The sequence below is a fragment of the Alexandromys fortis genome, unplaced genomic scaffold (genome assembly GCF_014885135.2).
Source record: "Alexandromys fortis isolate MF-2015 unplaced genomic scaffold, M_Fortis_MF-2015_v1.1 scaffold_2_1_26212458, whole genome shotgun sequence".
NCBI lineage: Eukaryota > Metazoa > Chordata > Mammalia > Rodentia > Cricetidae > Alexandromys > Alexandromys fortis.
In genome coordinates, this window is record NW_026067930.1 from 4,042,381 (window position 1) to 4,059,265 (window position 16,885).

Sequence of the window (16,885 nt, forward strand, 5' to 3'; positions counted from 1 at the left end):
ACTGATATCCCATCAGTGTGCCTCAGTTTCCACTATGTACAAGAGCATCAGCTCTTTACTGGGAATGTGGGGTAGTTGATTTTAAGGTGTGTTACCTTTGCTTACCCAGCAATGGCATGTGACAATGGCTGAAGTAATCCTCTGTCACCACTAAATGCTTGACAGAGTGACAGAGCAAGTTAGATGAGCTTGAAACATACGCAAATGCTGAAGAGAGTAGTCTTGGAACAGGGGCCAACCCAAGAGGCTCTTTGTACGAAAATGCACACCACACCCGTGTCCCAGTGGCAGGTGCTGGAAGGCTGCTGTGCTGGCTCAGGGTCCACTTTTGTCTCTAATCATCCACAGAATGTGATGTCCTCTTTTGTTGTTGGGAGCTAAAGCAATAAGGAACCACCCGTGCTTTCAGAAAGACTAGCCCCATTCCCTGTGAGGCACACTAGAGCACTAGGCCTTCCCTGTGTAGAGACCGCCCAAGGCATGTGGCTTTCCCGTTCTCCATCCCTCTCAACATCTGTACTCCCAGGATTCTCCTCCCAGCTTCTGGGATGGAAAGCTCTAGGCATCTAGGTGAGGACCTCAGGTGTCCTCTGTTGCTGCCATGCTCTCTTCTCTGACCCCACAAGGCTCACGGAGGTGAGTTATAGAGTTTTCTTCAGGGTTACCTTCTTTTTGCTTACCATTCTCCTCTGATTTGATCCTTACGCTTACATGAGGAAAGTGAACCTCAGAGCCATCCCTGGTGGCACCTTAGTGGCACAGTGTACTCAGGTCACAGCATCGATTCTTCTGCCACCGTGTTGTCCCTGCAGAGTTGCAGCCCTGACTAGGTGAATGCTGACCCTTAAAAGCTTAAGGCCCATGGAGTTGCCCCAGAGGGTCTGCTCCCAATAACAGAGGGGCCTCTTCTCTGGTTTTCAGGCCAGGCCTGGCCATTTTCCCTGCCTTGGATTTACTCAACTGGTGGAAGACAGCTCTCCATGGGTGGAAGAATTAAAGACAATTGCTGAGCATGTTAGAAGTGATGACTCAGACAGGGGCTGATTGTTGAGTACTGCTCCGAGCACTGGAGGCCAGTCGGCAGCATAAACTCTGAGAGGCCCAAGGGTGGCATCAGGGGGTCTAGGTTTGCCGTTGTCTGTGAAAATTGGCACGAGTTGGCATGAACTGTTTCTCATGATTGCCACCATTGTTAATTGGTAGACAGACGCCCCTGTAGGCCACTTGCTCACCTGTACATTCTCCTGTCATCTTGCAACTCTTTGCTCCCCCCTTCTCCCTTCTCCTCCCCTCTTCTTTCCCTCATTCCTTCTCTCTCTCCTCTTCTCTCCTCTCCCTCTCCACACTGAACTTGAAGGCAAGGGATTCAGTCACATTTGCTTAAAATAGTGGCTGTCAGTATATGCACATGTTACTGAATGAATCACTGGAGGCAATGGCACAGCTTAATCCGTTTTGGTGTTTGGATGGTTTTCAGACGTGATTTCTGCTCAGCATAATTCTCTTGTGGGTTTCTAGTACTATCATATAAGGTTGAAGGAATGTGGGTGGAATGCCATTACAATCAAATCAGGCACATTTACAAGAGCAGTAATGTCACCTCTTACCAGTGACCAGGCAGAAGCAGATGTCCTCTCTATTCCACCCCTCATCTTTCTTCACGCACAGCGTCCCTGTCTGCTGTCACTGTCCCCAAAGGATGAAGAAGTCCGAGTTCAGGTGGGCTATGCAGTTCATCTGGGCTCACGTGCCAGAGCAAGCTGGAACTGGATTCATTTTCAGTCCTAAACCAATTGTGAACACCAGTTTGCTCTCAGGGGTATATAACCTGATCCCTAAGGCCCCATGCAGGAAGAACAGAAGGCAAAGCCAGGGAGCAGTAGCGAAGAAACTGACCAGCAAGCAGAGAGGCCAGACTGCATGTGGGCTCCAATCCTAGGGAGGAAAGACTTAAACTATTACCGTAGGCCACCTGGGATAAGCCATGAAGAAATATCACACCAGCACTGGAGATGAATGCTGGAGGTGAATGGGGCATCTTATTCATGGGTATAGGTCTGGCCCCATTGTTACTATGCTAGCTGGCAGGGTTTTCCTCTGACCCGGAATCTAAGGCATGGACCTAGTCCCTCTGCTTTGTTCAGGCCTTGTGATGTACAGAGTCATGGAAAACCGACAGTCATCTCTGCAGAAAGACAAACTCGCTCAGCAGGGTGGTTCTCCAGACAGCTACCACATGGTCTCCTTATTCATCGTTCTTTGTATTTGTGTTCTCACTGGGCTGTAATTATTTTTATATTTTGATTTTTTGAGACAGGGGTTTCTCTGGTGCTTTGGAGCCTGTCCTGGAACTAGCTCTTGTAGAACAGGCTGGCCTTGAACTCACAGAGATCTGCCTGCCTCTGCCTCCCGAGTGCTGGGATTAAAGGTGTGCACCACCACTGCCCAGCTAGGCTGTAATTCTTAAAAAATTGAATGGGATCTTGTTTATAAACTTTTCTGAGTCAGAACAAATGGGCCAGGTTGGCACAGGGCTTGGTATAACCCAGAGCACTGCTTCCTAGAGGGTCTTGTATGCCCAAGGAATTGCCTAAGAGCAGGACAGACTCAGCCTGGTCAGGAAGCACCTTCCTCAGACACCAGCACAGAGCCAGAGCCTAGTGACAAGCATGGATGGGCAGACAAGGGACTGGAGGGTCTTGACAAGAGAAAGATGGCTCCTGGGTAAGAAATGGGAGATGCTTCTGGAAGGTGTAGCTTTGTACTAGGTCCAGAGAAATGAGTCCTTATATACTTTCAGTATATAAAGGGTGCAGGAGGCTCCAAGAAGAAACACCTCATAGTTTTTCACTCACATAAGCCATAGTAACGAATAGGTTCTTCCTAAATGTCAGTGAGGTAAAGCAGAAGTTGACATCATTTCACATTACACATCACCTTGATCCAGGCTTGAGAACCTTTTTGACAGCCCTTTCCAGCCCAAGAGTCAGGCTGGCTAGCCTCACCTCGTCCATGTGACATGGCAGAGAGAAACAACTCAAACACAATGGTCAGTGCCATCCAACATAGCATATGTCCTTGTGCTTGGCCAAAGCCATGCGACTGAACATCCTGTCCCATGGTGGCTATGCTAAATGAGGTGTGATGGTGTGAAAATTTCTCTGTGTCAGGGTCCTGTGACTCTTGGGCCACCCCCAGGGGTTTTCAAAGCTGCATTCTCCATGGGCAAGCCTTCTAAGGACTGAACTTCAGACTTGAAAAATCCTGTGGGCCTCGCCATGTCTCTGCACTCTCTGGCCTTTCCCCTCAGTTTGAATTGTGTTGTTACTCCTCACTGCTGCCCCAGTGCTTGACACGTTCTCTGAGCGGAAGGAAAAAGCCTTCTGTGGAAATCATCCTGAGTAGCATTTTCTAGTGTGGAGCATGATGAAACAACTCTGGGCGATTTTTACTCTTTCTTTTCACCATGGTTCCTCTGACAGGCCTTCGTCAGCGGCCAGAATGCAATTTATCAGAGTCCTATATTTTCAGGGTGAAATGGGTTTAATCCCTCACCATGGAAGCCATGTTTTCTTCCCTCTCCTGCAGCACAGAACTTGTAGTGCTGAATGACACTGTGATAAGACAGGATAGTCAGAGTCTCACTTTTACCGTGACTGGCTGACAGATGACAGGGTGTTGGTGCAAGTTTCTTCTGTCGCGCCCAGTCCCGCAGCTGTTCAGCCCCAAAGAAACACGCAGAGGTCTACATTAATTATAAACTGGTTGGCCTATTTGCTCAGGCATCTTATAACTCTTATAACTTATATTAGCCCACAATTCTTGTCTGTGTTTGCCACGTGGCTTGGTACCTTCCATCATAATGAGGCATTCTCATCTTCCTCTGTGTCTGGATGACAACTGCAGACTGAGCCTTTTCTCTTTCCAGAATCCTCCTGTTCTCATTGCCTCGCCTCTACGTCCTGCCTGGTCGTCCCACCCATGCTTCCTGCCTGGCTACTGGTCAATCACCATTTTATTAAATAAGTATAAAAAAGCAAATCTTTACAGGGTAAAAATCATTGTCCCACAGCAAAAGGGGGCCAAGTTCTTTTCTTCACTTGGATCTGCCTGGACTGTATGGATACATGATCTGGCCTGCATCAGGCTGGAGTCCTTGTGCAGCATGAAGAGACAGCACACTTTGGAGACCAAGAGACCCAGAGCTCAGGCCTGAGCTTTGACAACTTTGGGGTGTGCATTTGTTTGACTCGTTCAAAGAGGGGTCCTGGATAGGTGGTCTGCATGACTTCATGTGTCTGTAATATCATGTACCCAGTAGGCAATTGTCCATGTGTACAGGCCTTGTGGAAGGGGCACCTGTCTATCCGAGGGTACATGTTACTTGTGAGCCCACTGGTCAAAATCTGCGTGAGCAAGGACACTCTTCCCTCTTTTTCCTGTAGAATTAGGGTGTCAGTGCTACCTCCTAAGGTAGTTACAGGGATCAGAGGCAAATTCAAGACTGGTAAAGTTGGCACCCGATGAACAGAAGTACTTTCTTATTAATGTTCTCATTCGTTATATTGGAAAACAGCCCAGCAAGATTGGATAAGTTCCCAACCTCATAGCCTCTGGTTATAGAGAAGTAATTGGAATGATCTGGAAGCACCTTCTGATGCCTGTCTGGCAGCCTGGCAGGTAACAGGGGAAGAGTCGGGTCTTTCAGTGCTTTGTATCTGAAGGATCGAGATTACCTTTGCATATTAATCTGCCACTGGCACCTTTTTTGTCTTTCTCAAAGTCTTGGCTAGAGAAACGGGAGTGCAAGCAGCACAGCTAACTCCCTTGAAGGCCACTCTCCATGTGCTGCAGTGAACGCAAGGCAGAGTTCATTTCAAGCCTTTGATCTAGTCATTAGCTCCCCTGTCTTCTCAAGTAATCCTGAGCCAGCCCTCTATCCTATCTACACCTCAGTCCGCAGAGTTGTCTCGTATGCATTTGCTCACAGTCTATGCCAACTACAGCTTGTCTGCAGGCCACTGCACAGGCCTGCCCCTTCTCTGCAGTCAGAATTGGAAGGCACAGGCATGTGCAAAGCTCAAGCAACATGGCTCTTCCCAGCTATCATCTATCCCTCTGAGGTATCTGAGAGATCCCAGAAATGAGAGCTGTGAGGGTTGGGCAACACCTGCTATGAGCCATTCATGATTGCAAGAACCTTCTGGTTCCCTGTGCACGCTAGAGAGGTTCAGGGGAGTGACTGGTTTATCCTCAGTGGCAGACTTTCACATGGTCATGGTAGCTTTGCGTGATGTTCAGTGTGCTGCACAACTAGAGGAACCCGGAGCCAGAGGGATGGCCACCTGTTCTTACAGATGAGTAGGCCATGGCTTACGCTCCAGAGGAGATGGAAGAGTTGAAAGCAGAATGGGCCAGGTAGGAAGGTAGGCAGGACAGATTCTGGAGGCTTTGTCTTCCTCTGCCTGCTCAGCCATGGCCTCCCTTGAACACCCTGGGGAACTGCACAGTCTTGATTGACAGCAGTTTCCAGCAGTATCCTCACAACCCTCCATGATGGGTGCACATAGCAAGGTCCCTAGAAGTGCAGGGCCTGTTTAGAAGCACAGCTTCAGATGAGGCACACTGTAATTGTTGTAAAGATAGTGGAACCCTGAGAGTCAGGAAGAAAAGACCCTGGCTGCCTGAGGCCCAGGAGAGAGTCATCTTTGCCAGCCCAAAATCAGAGACCAGCACTATGCCTGAGAATGGCTGTACCCTACTGCTACTAAACAACCCCTTTTAAATAGAAGATTAGGCTTTATGTTACATTGTGATGTGTTGACCTCTATGGGTTACCTCCTCTGTGTGCTACAGTGCAAAACTTACAGTTGTCATTGTTTGATGTGTGACAGACATAGTCCCTACTGGGTGACCCTACAAAGGACAGAACAAGAAAATAGCGTTCTCTGAAGCTTAGAGGATTGTTACTAGTTAACATAGTTTTAAGAGAATCTCTCTCTCTCTCTCTCTCTCTCTCTCTCTCTCTCTGTGTGTGTGTGTGTGTGTGTGTGCGCACGCACATATACAGACATTCTATAAAGAAAAGTGAAATCACAAAGTTTGCAGGCAAATGGATAGATAGTACTAGAAAAGATTATGTTGAGTGACGTTTCCCGGACTCAGAAAGACAAGCAATGGTGTTCCCTCTCGTCTGTGGTTCCTAGCTCCACATCCTCAGATATGACTGTACAACATGGAGCAACCACAGAGGCCAGGAAAATGTGTGGGGACTGTGATAGGGGAGGATCTTGGATACAGGTGATACGAAGTGGGAAATGGAATAATGAGGAGTGGGCTTCTAATACTGTTCCAAGGCCTCAGTGTGGACTCCTGCCTGCTGTTGCCCCCTGCTGCAGAGCACCGTCCGGCTCAGGACTCCATCCAGCCTGTGCTGGGACAACTGTCTGCTAGGTCTAACTCTTCCTCTCCAGCCTGCCCCTCGTGGCAGCTTGGCTTTCATTGCAGGAAGCTTTCGTCTGTCTGCCATGTTCCTGCATAGCTACATGGTCCTCGGGAGCCCTAGTTTCCTCCACAGTAAAGAGGGGGTGTGGCAGGGCCTGCCACCCTGGGGCTCAGTGAGCTGAGTAAGGGAGGTGACTATATAGTATCCTGCCTGATGGACTGGTCCAAGCTCTGGGATAAATGGTGAATGTGCCAATCCGTAGAAAGCGCCTGTGCATCTCTGCAGTGATGGAGTCTCCTTTCAGTGTGCCCTTTCAGTCTAATTTTTCCCTTGCACCATGCTTCCCAAAATGAATTTTTTTGACTTTCTGGAAGTGTATTCAAAATTATATTTTCTAAATCTGTATCGCCTTGCTACATATCTCTATCCTATAAATATATTTGGTATTTGTGCTATTTGTTGATGGTGATGAGGATGCTATCTTGTACACATGCTAATTAGGCAGTTTCCAATTTGTGGATCCCTCTGAGAATCTCAAGGCTTGGGGTATTTTGGTTGAAAATGGGCCTCGGCAAGACATCCAGATTTGCCCAGGCCCTTTGGGGTATGTGTCCTCTTCTCTCAGCTCCATCACCCCCCATCCCCAACCCAGGCCAGCAAATCACGTATGTGACCCGAGTCCTGCTGAGGGGAAATTAGTAGTTGCTATGTAAAAAAAAAGGCCGGCAAAGCGGAGGCCTGAGCTTAGGGCTCCCATGATGAGACTTTCATGAAGACTGCAAGGGAGGAGGCTGAGGCTTGTGCCAGGCATGGGGAGGAGGGAGGTGGGTAGGGGTCAGGCCCACAAAGGTGAGATACAGCAGGGGCACACAGCTGGTGCCTGAGGTGAAGGAGAACCATCAGGCCAATGTGAACCATGGCTCCCAGCTGACTGTGGAGGGCAGGGGCAGGGGCAGGCGAAAGTGAATTGTTCTGGAAAGAAGCAGACTTGGGATGGTGTTGAAATTCTTTGGGAGGAGTGCCAGTGAGGCCCTGTGCATATCTAGGCTCAATGCTAGGGACCAAGTGAACCTTGACCAGGTCCCTGCGATGCTATCAGGGCACAGCCAAGTGTCACGGGGAGGCTTTGCCATGCTGAGCACAGGAAAATGCCCACCTCTTCAGAGTTCTAATGATTCCCTGTGTACTACAGCTCCTGAGGCCACATACAATTTAGACCTCAGTTCCTCTTCTATTGAGTATAATCCATGGCGGTGTGTAGTGATATTTTATTTGCATTTTAACAAATAAAGCCTGCCTGAAGATCAGAGTATAGAGCTAAGGCACTAGAAGCCAGGGAGTGGTGGCACACACCTTTAGTCCCAGGATTTTGGAGACAGAGGGATCTGTTATTTCAAGGCCACCCTGGGCTCCACAAGACTCAATCTGTCTAAAAGAGAAACAGAGCTCACACAAACGTGATTTGAGCACTTGGGATAGCTTGGAGGAGCTGATTTTGTCCTTCTACCATGTGGTCCTAAAGATTGAACTCAGATGGTCAGGTTCTGTGTCAAGTGCCCTTGCTGAGCCATCCCACCAGCCTGCTTCTTTGACTTCTCATTAACATAAGGAGGAAAGCACAGTTTTTTAAAGCCAGAGCTCCAAACCTTCCATGGGACATGCTCGCCTTCGTCCTTCAACACCATCTTAGGGAATAATCTAGCAGATGCTCTCTAGGTTTTTCCTCTCTCAGTCTCCTTGGGTTTAGTACAAGAGGATAGTGTGTCGTGTTTGTCCTGGTCCTATCTGGTGTGGGCTAAACCCATTCCAGCTACTCCCTCCTCTGCATCAGCACAAGGCTCAAGATAAGGTTGCCTTCTCATCATGGAAACTGATCTAGTTAGTCCTAGCTTTAAATCTCACAGTCTCTAGCCAGTATCTGGGTGTCACTGGAATGGAGGAGGATGTAAGAATTTACTTGGATCACGCCATATATGTGGTGTTCCTCCATTTTCCCTTGGGAGGTATTTCTCCCCCTGCCCCAAACTCTATCCAGGCTCAGGGAAAAGGCTAGGCAGCTCTCGGGGCCCCTTAGTCATATAAGGCAGAGAGCCTTCCAAACAGCTGGTTTCCTATAGTCAGTCAGAAGCAGGAGGGACATCTCTGCTGAGCGGCACAGGCTCTGGCCTGGCCTCACTTAGGCAAAATTTCTCTGCAGGAAACTGGTACAGACCAGTGACCTGTCCAAAGGCTTGGTGAATTTCAAGTAGACCCAGGCATTCTCCGACTTCCCTGCCAAGAGTCCTGCTGACATTTTAATCTCCATACGGACATCTGTGGAATTCCCAAGCAGGCTGGAGAGAGCCACAAAGCTCTGTTTAGAAACAAGAGACCTGGGGAATGCAGGGTTTTTTTTTTTCTGGTGATGGTGGAGGAAACGTCCATCATGCCAGGGACCCCCAACAGTTGTGACTGGGTGGCCAGCTGCTCCTTGAGCCATCTTTTTCCAGGACCTGCTCCATGCTGGGTTCTGGTAGCACCAAGTTGAATGAAACAGTTTTGCCTGAGAAAAGGGTGGACACAGTGGGAAGCGACAGCCGACATGAACTTCAGTAGGACAACTGCAGGACAGTGAGGGGCAGTAATACACAGGCCCATTAGTATTTGTGTGGCATTTTATACCATACAACACAGCTTTTGGCTAGCCCATTTGATCATCAGCATAAGTTCCTGTAATAGCCATAATTTCTTATGAAAGCTCTGTTGACATCCCGTCCCATCCATCTACCTGAAGTGTACCACATTCCCATGCATCCAGAGGGCTGTGCTGCCGTTGCCACAATCCACTTCAAAACATTTTCATTACCCTAGAAGAATAACAGCTATAATGTTTTTGAGCACCAGCTAGATCAAGTGAGCCAAGTGAATGCTCCCAGATCCTGCAGTGTAGGAAGTCCAAGGAATGAAGACAATTGTGTGGCTATTTCTGGCGACCCAGCTTCTATGTGGAATGAGCTGGAGTCCAGCCTATGTGATCCCGGGTCTCCCACTTCCCCTCCATATCCGTGAGAAACAACGCTGCATCTGTGGTGTTGCTTCACACACTTGAACTCCTGTCTCCTCGTGTCCCTTCCTCTCTCTACTGCACCACAGACTGGGGTGTTGCAACCATGTCCTGTTGCTCTACCTTTGTTTGCTTGGTACCCTCTTGTGCTGCAAGCCGTGGCCTCGCCCCAATGGGAAAGCTGCTTCCTTGGTACTCATGTGTGGGAATGTGAGCTAGTGGCTTGTGCTTCTCTCGCCAGAGATGTTCCTACCTCCTTGTCCTCATACTTCCCAGGGGGTTTTGTGGGAGCAGCACCAGATGCTGGCCGTGGGAGACAAAGAGTATGTTTTCCTTGAATACAGAAAAGGTGTGTGCAAACCTTAGATAAGTGCTGACCAGTGTCTAAGGGGGTATTACAGACCTCTGTGCTGGCGACTTCCACATCATAGAATGGAGTCAGCCCTGAATAGCGAGTAAACAGAAGTGAGTCCCTATAACGACCAGGACCTTGTACATGCTAGGCTAATGCTGTGTCGATGAGATTTACACATTTGTTTAGTGTTTATATGCTATATATGTGGGTCCAGGTGCATATCCCACACACCTGTGGAAGTGAGGACCACCTTTGGAAGTCAGTTTTTCCTTCCTCCATGGGACCCAGAACTCAAACTCAGGTCATCATATTCATGTAGCAAATGCTTGAAAAATTGTTTTTAGTCCTCTGACCTGGTCAACCATCATGGCCCCCACAGTTTTTTTTTTTTTAAAGATACTCTCACTACATAGTCCGGGCTGTCCTTGAACTTGTTCTATAGTCTAGCTTCTTGAAGTCACAGTCCCCTTGTTTCAGTCCTCTGGGAGCTGGGATTTCAGACCTGAGGCACACTTTGCTGGGTGAACTAATTTTTAATGGTGTGAGCGTGTTCATAGAATTCACTCGCGACTAGGATGAATTTCAGCCGTGTATGTGTGTTGTGGATACGATGACTCCTCAGAATTACCTGGACATGTAGAAATAAAATAATCACATTAAAATACAATACTTCAGGAAGAGATTATGGAACTGAAGTCTTTTAGGATCTTATATTCTTAGTCTTTCGTTTTCCCTTTTTGTGCTTTTCTGTTTTCTAGGATTTTATGATAAACTGCTTAGAATAAAACCACAAAAGTATGTTTAACGTTAGGGGATGTTCTTGCTATCTGTGTGGACTGTGTTTATCTAGTGGTGCTTCTGGCCTCTGGGCCATCAGCCTTCCAGGGCAGGCTCTGAGCCTAGTGTCATGGTTTTATTGACTCCCCAGCAGCCCTTTCTGCAGACAGCATAGGTCTTGAGACCTCCTTGCTGGGTGTGATGGACTTCTGGAAAAGCCCCAAAGGTGATCATGGTTTTGCTGACAAACATGGCCACTCAGAGTCCAACAATACCATCAGCATCCACTTTCACCCATCAGCTGGTTGACTCTGAGTCCTGTTTGGGTTGGAGCCACAGCTTAGAGGAGTCCTCATGAATAATACTTCCTTAGAAGCCCCATTTCTCTCTATCTACCTACTAACACCCATGTGACATACCTTTATGAGTGCCTGTTATATGCCAATCAGGCCAAGAGGTAAAGTTTAGATGTCAGGTAACCAACTCCTGTTCCATGGCGGGGACAGACAGCAGGTCAGAATATAAGCCAGAGTGCAGACACAGTGGGGAAGAAAGACCATTGGACTTGCAGTGTCAGGGGAGGCTTTAAAACTGCTCCTTCATCCATGTAGCTGATTATTTACTGAGTCACTGATGTGCCCTGGACATTACTCTATACCTGGGGAGCCTGGTCACCAAGACCAAGTGCATCTCTGCCCCTAGTAGAATTGAGATACGATTAACTAACTCAGAAATAAATCTTTAATCTCATGATAAATGCCCTGCCAGAAATAAATGGAATGTTGCAGGAGAGAATAGAGAATAGGCTGCTGTGGCTGGGGTCAGCTGGGGAGGGGCTTTCCAGCTCCTGCTTCAGGATAGACTGGCTCAACCACGCCATGGCTAAGAACATTCCAGAGCTAAAGACTGAGGCAGAGCGCCTCCTGCATTAGAAATGCTTAGAAGGTCAAAGGGCCCAGTAAGCAGTGAGAGTGTTTTGTTAAAGAGAGGTGGGTTTGATCGGAGAGCTGAACAGAGGGGACTCCCAAGTCTGTAGCTGGGAAGCTGCTGTAGGAAGATAGGGGTTGTGGCAGCTGTGGGCAGGGTTTGTGGGTCAGCTCCTGAGCCCATTTGGCGGCACTGTGGAGTTATGTCAGGCAGAGTTTAGAGTGGAAAGCAAGGTCCCCAGGGTCCAGTCATGCCAGCGTGCTCTGTGGATGTCCACAAGGAGCTTAAGTCATGACCCAGAGCACTGTGTGAACAGCATTCTGGGTCCTGTCTGCCACACCCCGGTGTGGAATGGAACCCTCACCTGGGGTGATGCAGGGTTTCTCAGAAGTCTAAATCTACAGCTGTAGCTTTTTTGGAACTGTGTGTTGAGCCAGCTCTGCAGTCAGGGCCACCTTGGGAGTCATTATTTCATTTTCTGGGAATGAATCTGTTAGGAATTACTAGCGATAATGGTTCATCAGACTGCCTCACGCTGGCATGTGCTGACTCTCCAACAGCTCTGGGAAAAAACTGCCCCACTGATTAATTCTCCACTGTTTTCCTTCTTCTCTCAGAATGGCTATTCAAGTGGACAAGTTCAACTTTGAAAGTATCCCAGAATCCCCCGGAGAGAAAGGACACTTTGCAAATCTGAAGCAGCTAGAAGAAGAGAGGCAGGAGGCACGAGGCCTGGAGATCAGCAGCAAGCTGGACATCCGCTGGAGAATTCTATCCTTTTCAGTGCCCCGAGGCACACCCACCCTGACTAGGGATTCTGGCCACCCACAGGGAGCCAAGAGGTGCTTAATGGGTACTGAGTTTCAACTACAGACAGCTCTAAATGCCATGGCAGGACATGGACCACAGGGCTGGCATTTTCTCAGCCTCGTCACACTTCAGAGGCCCTACTTAATGAAGTATTGATTCTGAGCGGATAAAGGTCTTAATGGGGACTGGTGGTGGTCCTGTCTTTGGATCTCATGTTTCTTTTGAGTGTTGATATTCACGGTAGTGGCAGGTTCTAATGGCTGTCAATCAGTACAGGGCTTGAGCCATCCTCTGACTGACAGTGGAGGATGTGGATACAGTTGTCTGGGAGCCAAATGGAGAGGTGCAGCTTAGCAAGATGTAGAGGAACTTTGTAGAGGAGTGAGAGATTTCTCTGTGGACTGCATTGTGAAAAAGGAGAGTCATATATGATCCCTGCACCCACCCAGGCGTGTGACCAGAGTTCGGCTGGATGGGTGGAAGGACGCTGGGTGACTCTGTGTGCCAGTCTCTGCAGAGCACCCATACAGCTGGCAGACATTTGAGTGGACTGTTGGCAGTGGGTGGAAGTCTGTCGAAGGGCCAGAGGTGAGAAATGCCCCACAAGCAGCACAGCAGGAGAGAGTGGCCTCTTCAGAGTAGTGTCTGCCAGAAAAAGGCACTTCTAACATGGGTTTCTTTCCATCACCTCCTCCGTGTGTGGACTCTGTGGCTCTGGGTATGGTCAGACTGTGTGTCTTGACTAGAACATTCCAGAAGATTTAACCATCAGACTTTGTATGGGCCAGAGATTGTGCTCAGTTCTAGGGACAGCGTGATGGACGCTGTCCGATCCAGACCCCAGTACAGACTGTGCTTTCCGTCACACAGGGGTAGAAACTGGGAAACTGTGCGGTGGAGCTTTCACTTCTGCGATGTAGCCAACAGAAAAGCCATTGTGGCTTAGTTGGCTCACTCTAGATACCCGGATGGCCAGATGAAGTGATTTTAAAATAGCAAGGTTAGGAGACAAGCCTGGAGCACACATACCGTCATCCCTCATTCCCCTCTGCCTTGTGTTTGTTGGAAATCTCCCATCATAGAACCTTTCTCAAGTGTAGGGCCTCGTATTTTAGAGGATACCCTTCTGAGCAGAGTGGCTGAGAGTAGCTGGTGCCCCACCTGCATGCCACTCAGAGTTTCTGTGATGGTCTGGCAGACACTAGACACCCTGTGTAAGCTGGCAGGGTCCCCAGGGTTCCTTGGGTTTCACAGCCCTATAAGGGTTTTACACATAGAGCTGTGGGCTTTGTTGATCCCAGGCAGGACAACCCACTTCAGGCTGTGCTTCACTTTATCCCATCCCCTGGAACTACGTTTCCCATAGAGAGAGGTGGTAGCCCTGCCCCCACTTGATGCTGAAGTGGGGACGAGGCTGCTTCACTGAGCAGCTCAGACTCTTCGGTCTTTCTAATTGGCTTCTCCAGGATGCTTCTCAATGGAGCTCTGTCTTCTCATCTCCTGGAAAACACTAAACCTCTCTAAATATGTCTCTTCTAAGACCCTGTATCATACTTTATTTTTGTAATAGTAAGTCATGCTTGGAAAAATAGTTTTATCTAAATGAATTCTAATACAAACAGCCCCTGCCATCAGTATCATTGATTCCTTGATCATCATAAGTGAAATGCAGGAAATCATTCGGTATCTGCCTCCAGAGAATTCAGCTATCCAAGCTGTTTGTAATAACTTCATTCAAGGGTCTTTTATCTTACAGCACAGCACACACAGTACAAACAGCACACACAGTACACACAACACACACAACACAGCACACATAGTACGCACAGCACACACAGCACACACAGTACACACAGCACAGCACACACAGTACACACAGTACAGCACACACAGCACACCACAGCACACACAGTACACACAGCACAGCACACACAGCACAGCACACACAGTACAGCACACACAGCACACACAGCACACATAGCACACACAGTACACACAGCACACACAGTGTGTCCCCCATCCATGCAAACATGATAGCTGTGTGTGCCTTAAAATTTCTCAGGAAGGAATCATGGTCCACACATGGACAGTGTAGATTTCATATTTAGTCAATTGGAGAATATATGAAATGACATTCCATGAACATCCTGACAAGCCTCTGTGTTCACTCTGTTTGTGTTACTGGCTATGTGTTGAACATGCACACAGTCTGTGTACTCTTAACACTCACTAGATGCCAGATATTGATCAGATCCATTTACATAAACTGTCTCTTTCTCTCTCCCTCTCTTACACACACACACACACACACACACACACACACAACTGTGCCGTTCCTGAAAGTGCTGTAATACCAAGTTAATGTGTAGCTTGCAAAAAGCCATTCAGTTTTCAGATAGAAGACATACCAGATATTGAAGTGATAAGAACAAACACTGCACTTGATCTTAGCCAGAAGGCCTACATGCTGGATGGAGTGGTTGATTTGTGGAATAGCTTTCTGATGTAGCTTTCTCCCTTGGCTGCTGATGAGAAAATTGAGGCCCATGAGGTTATCTCACCTGCTCAAAGGTCACCTGGCTCTTACCTAGTCAGTCGGGAGTCAGACTGCCGTTAGTATTATGCTTTCATTGCCCTTAGGAGTCATGTCTAGGCTTCCCCTTCTGCCATGGCCTTCTCACTAACCATACTACTCAGAGGAGCTGCTGAGATGGCCACATCTCTTGGACAAATTGATAATGAACACTTACCTGCCTTCCATGCATTTCAGCGTCTATTCTCTGTGATGTTCTAGAAGTACAAGACTTGCTGTACTGAACCAATTGCAGACCTCTCTGGACCTCTAGCTGACAGCATGTTTCATTGTAGGCATTTTCTCTGCAGTTTGGTCACTGGCATGGGGAGCTGTGCCAAGGTGCCAGGGTATTTACCAAGATGAGAAAAATGGCATTGATGTTTAGAAAGTTGGTGATGCAAATTAGAAAACCAAGTAAGAGGCTTGCTTGCCATTTGCAGGGGTCTCTCCAGTAGTATAATTTCCAGTAGTATAAAATCTATGGCAGTTTGATAGCTTACTTGAGCTCTAGTAGGGCTGGGCTGCATCCTCGTACTTGGAGCCCTTCACCCAGCGCTGATACATGAGATGGAACACATCTTCTGAGTCGTGGTGGTTAGGGGCAAGGGAAAGACAGTACCCACTTACATGTGCTGCCCCGCTTCAGCACTTTCCACCTCATCCTCCACATGAGTACCCACCCATCTTTTAGAGGTATGGGGTCTGAGACACACCCCAAAAACCCCCCCTAGCTGTCCCCACATAGTAACTATAGCCACCTTGTCCAATAGACATCTTGCACCTGCTACACAGTGTTGCATTTGAGTTGGAGTGTGCTCACTTATGTGACTGATTCACACCTGTCACCTGTGCTGGTCATAAAAAGACCAAAAGAGGCTCTTGTCAGCCACTACCATTAGTAATTTATTATTATTTCTTACTTAATTAGTTGGTTGATGTTTGTACAGACTCTTCATTTCTTTATCTCTCTGGAAGGTGGGTGGGTGCTAACCAGGAAGATGAAATGGAAGAGTGAACAGCAAATTGTTGTGATAACACACATGACATACATGTGTGTACATACATGTTAAGGCATGAATGATGAACGGGGGGAGGGAAAAGCAAGTCACAAGAGACTTGTTCATTGTGCTTGGTTACAGGGAGTCCAGTTTTTTGTCCCAAGAAGGTTGGGTAGCCACAGAGGGTCTCTGAGAAATAGATTATGGGCCTTATTGTAAGTAAGCTCGTGTGAATGGTGAGGCACCCCAGCTCTTGGGGAACCTTTGGAAGGTATTGAATCTGAGTAGTTGTACATTCCTGGAGAGGACAGCCTGACTCATGAGACTCGCTTCTGTTCTAGAAGGTTTGCGGGGAAAGTCTAACATCTCACAGATTGTGGGAAAAAACTCTCTTGGCACTGGGATTGCCTATGACAGCTAGGCACCATGCTTCAGCACCATGGAGAGCTCTCTGTCAGGCTTTCCTGGGAAGGTTGGAGGGACAGGTCAGGATGCTGTCGGTCTCAGCTGTTTGTAAGCACAGGCCCTGACAGGACCCTGTGAAGGCAGCAGTGTCCCCACAGTCGAGCAGAGGTTTTGATTCCCGGGTTCCAGTGTATAGAGAAGAATTCGCATTAAATGTCTAGAAGGGTGTGAAGTCGTTGTGCAGACTGAAGGCTCCAGGGTCACCCGGCTTGGGTTCAAACTTCAGCTTTTCACTTTCTAACACCCAAACCTTCCTTCTTCCTCTACAGGCCTGAGAATTGGGGTTGGAGGTGTATTGTTTTAAATCTGTGAGCTGGAAATGCATAGTGGTTCCCACTGTAATCCCAGCACTTAGAAGGCTGAGGTGGGAGCAGGAGGATTGCCATGACTTTAAGGGCAGCTCAGATTACAGAGTGAGCCTGAGTACAGAATAAGGCTCTATCTTTACAAAAACAAAACAAAAAAAAAGGAAAAAAATGGGGTATAGCAC

General features: G+C 48.0%; 1 protein-coding gene and 1 pseudogene across 1 annotated transcript in view; one reads left to right on the top strand and one right to left on the bottom strand.

Moving 5' to 3' along the window:
- The window catches only part of Trappc9 (trafficking protein particle complex subunit 9), a 430,884-nt gene that overhangs the window by 319,420 nt on the left and 94,579 nt on the right, over positions 1–16,885 (top strand). Inside the window, exon 20 of the mRNA XM_050145170.1 lies at positions 12,165–12,317. Coding sequence (XP_050001127.1) covers positions 12,165–12,317 — 153 coding nt within the window. The remainder of the gene's footprint in view (positions 1–12,164; positions 12,318–16,885) is intronic.
- LOC126503617 (uncharacterized) lies at positions 14,678–14,828 on the bottom strand (annotated as a pseudogene).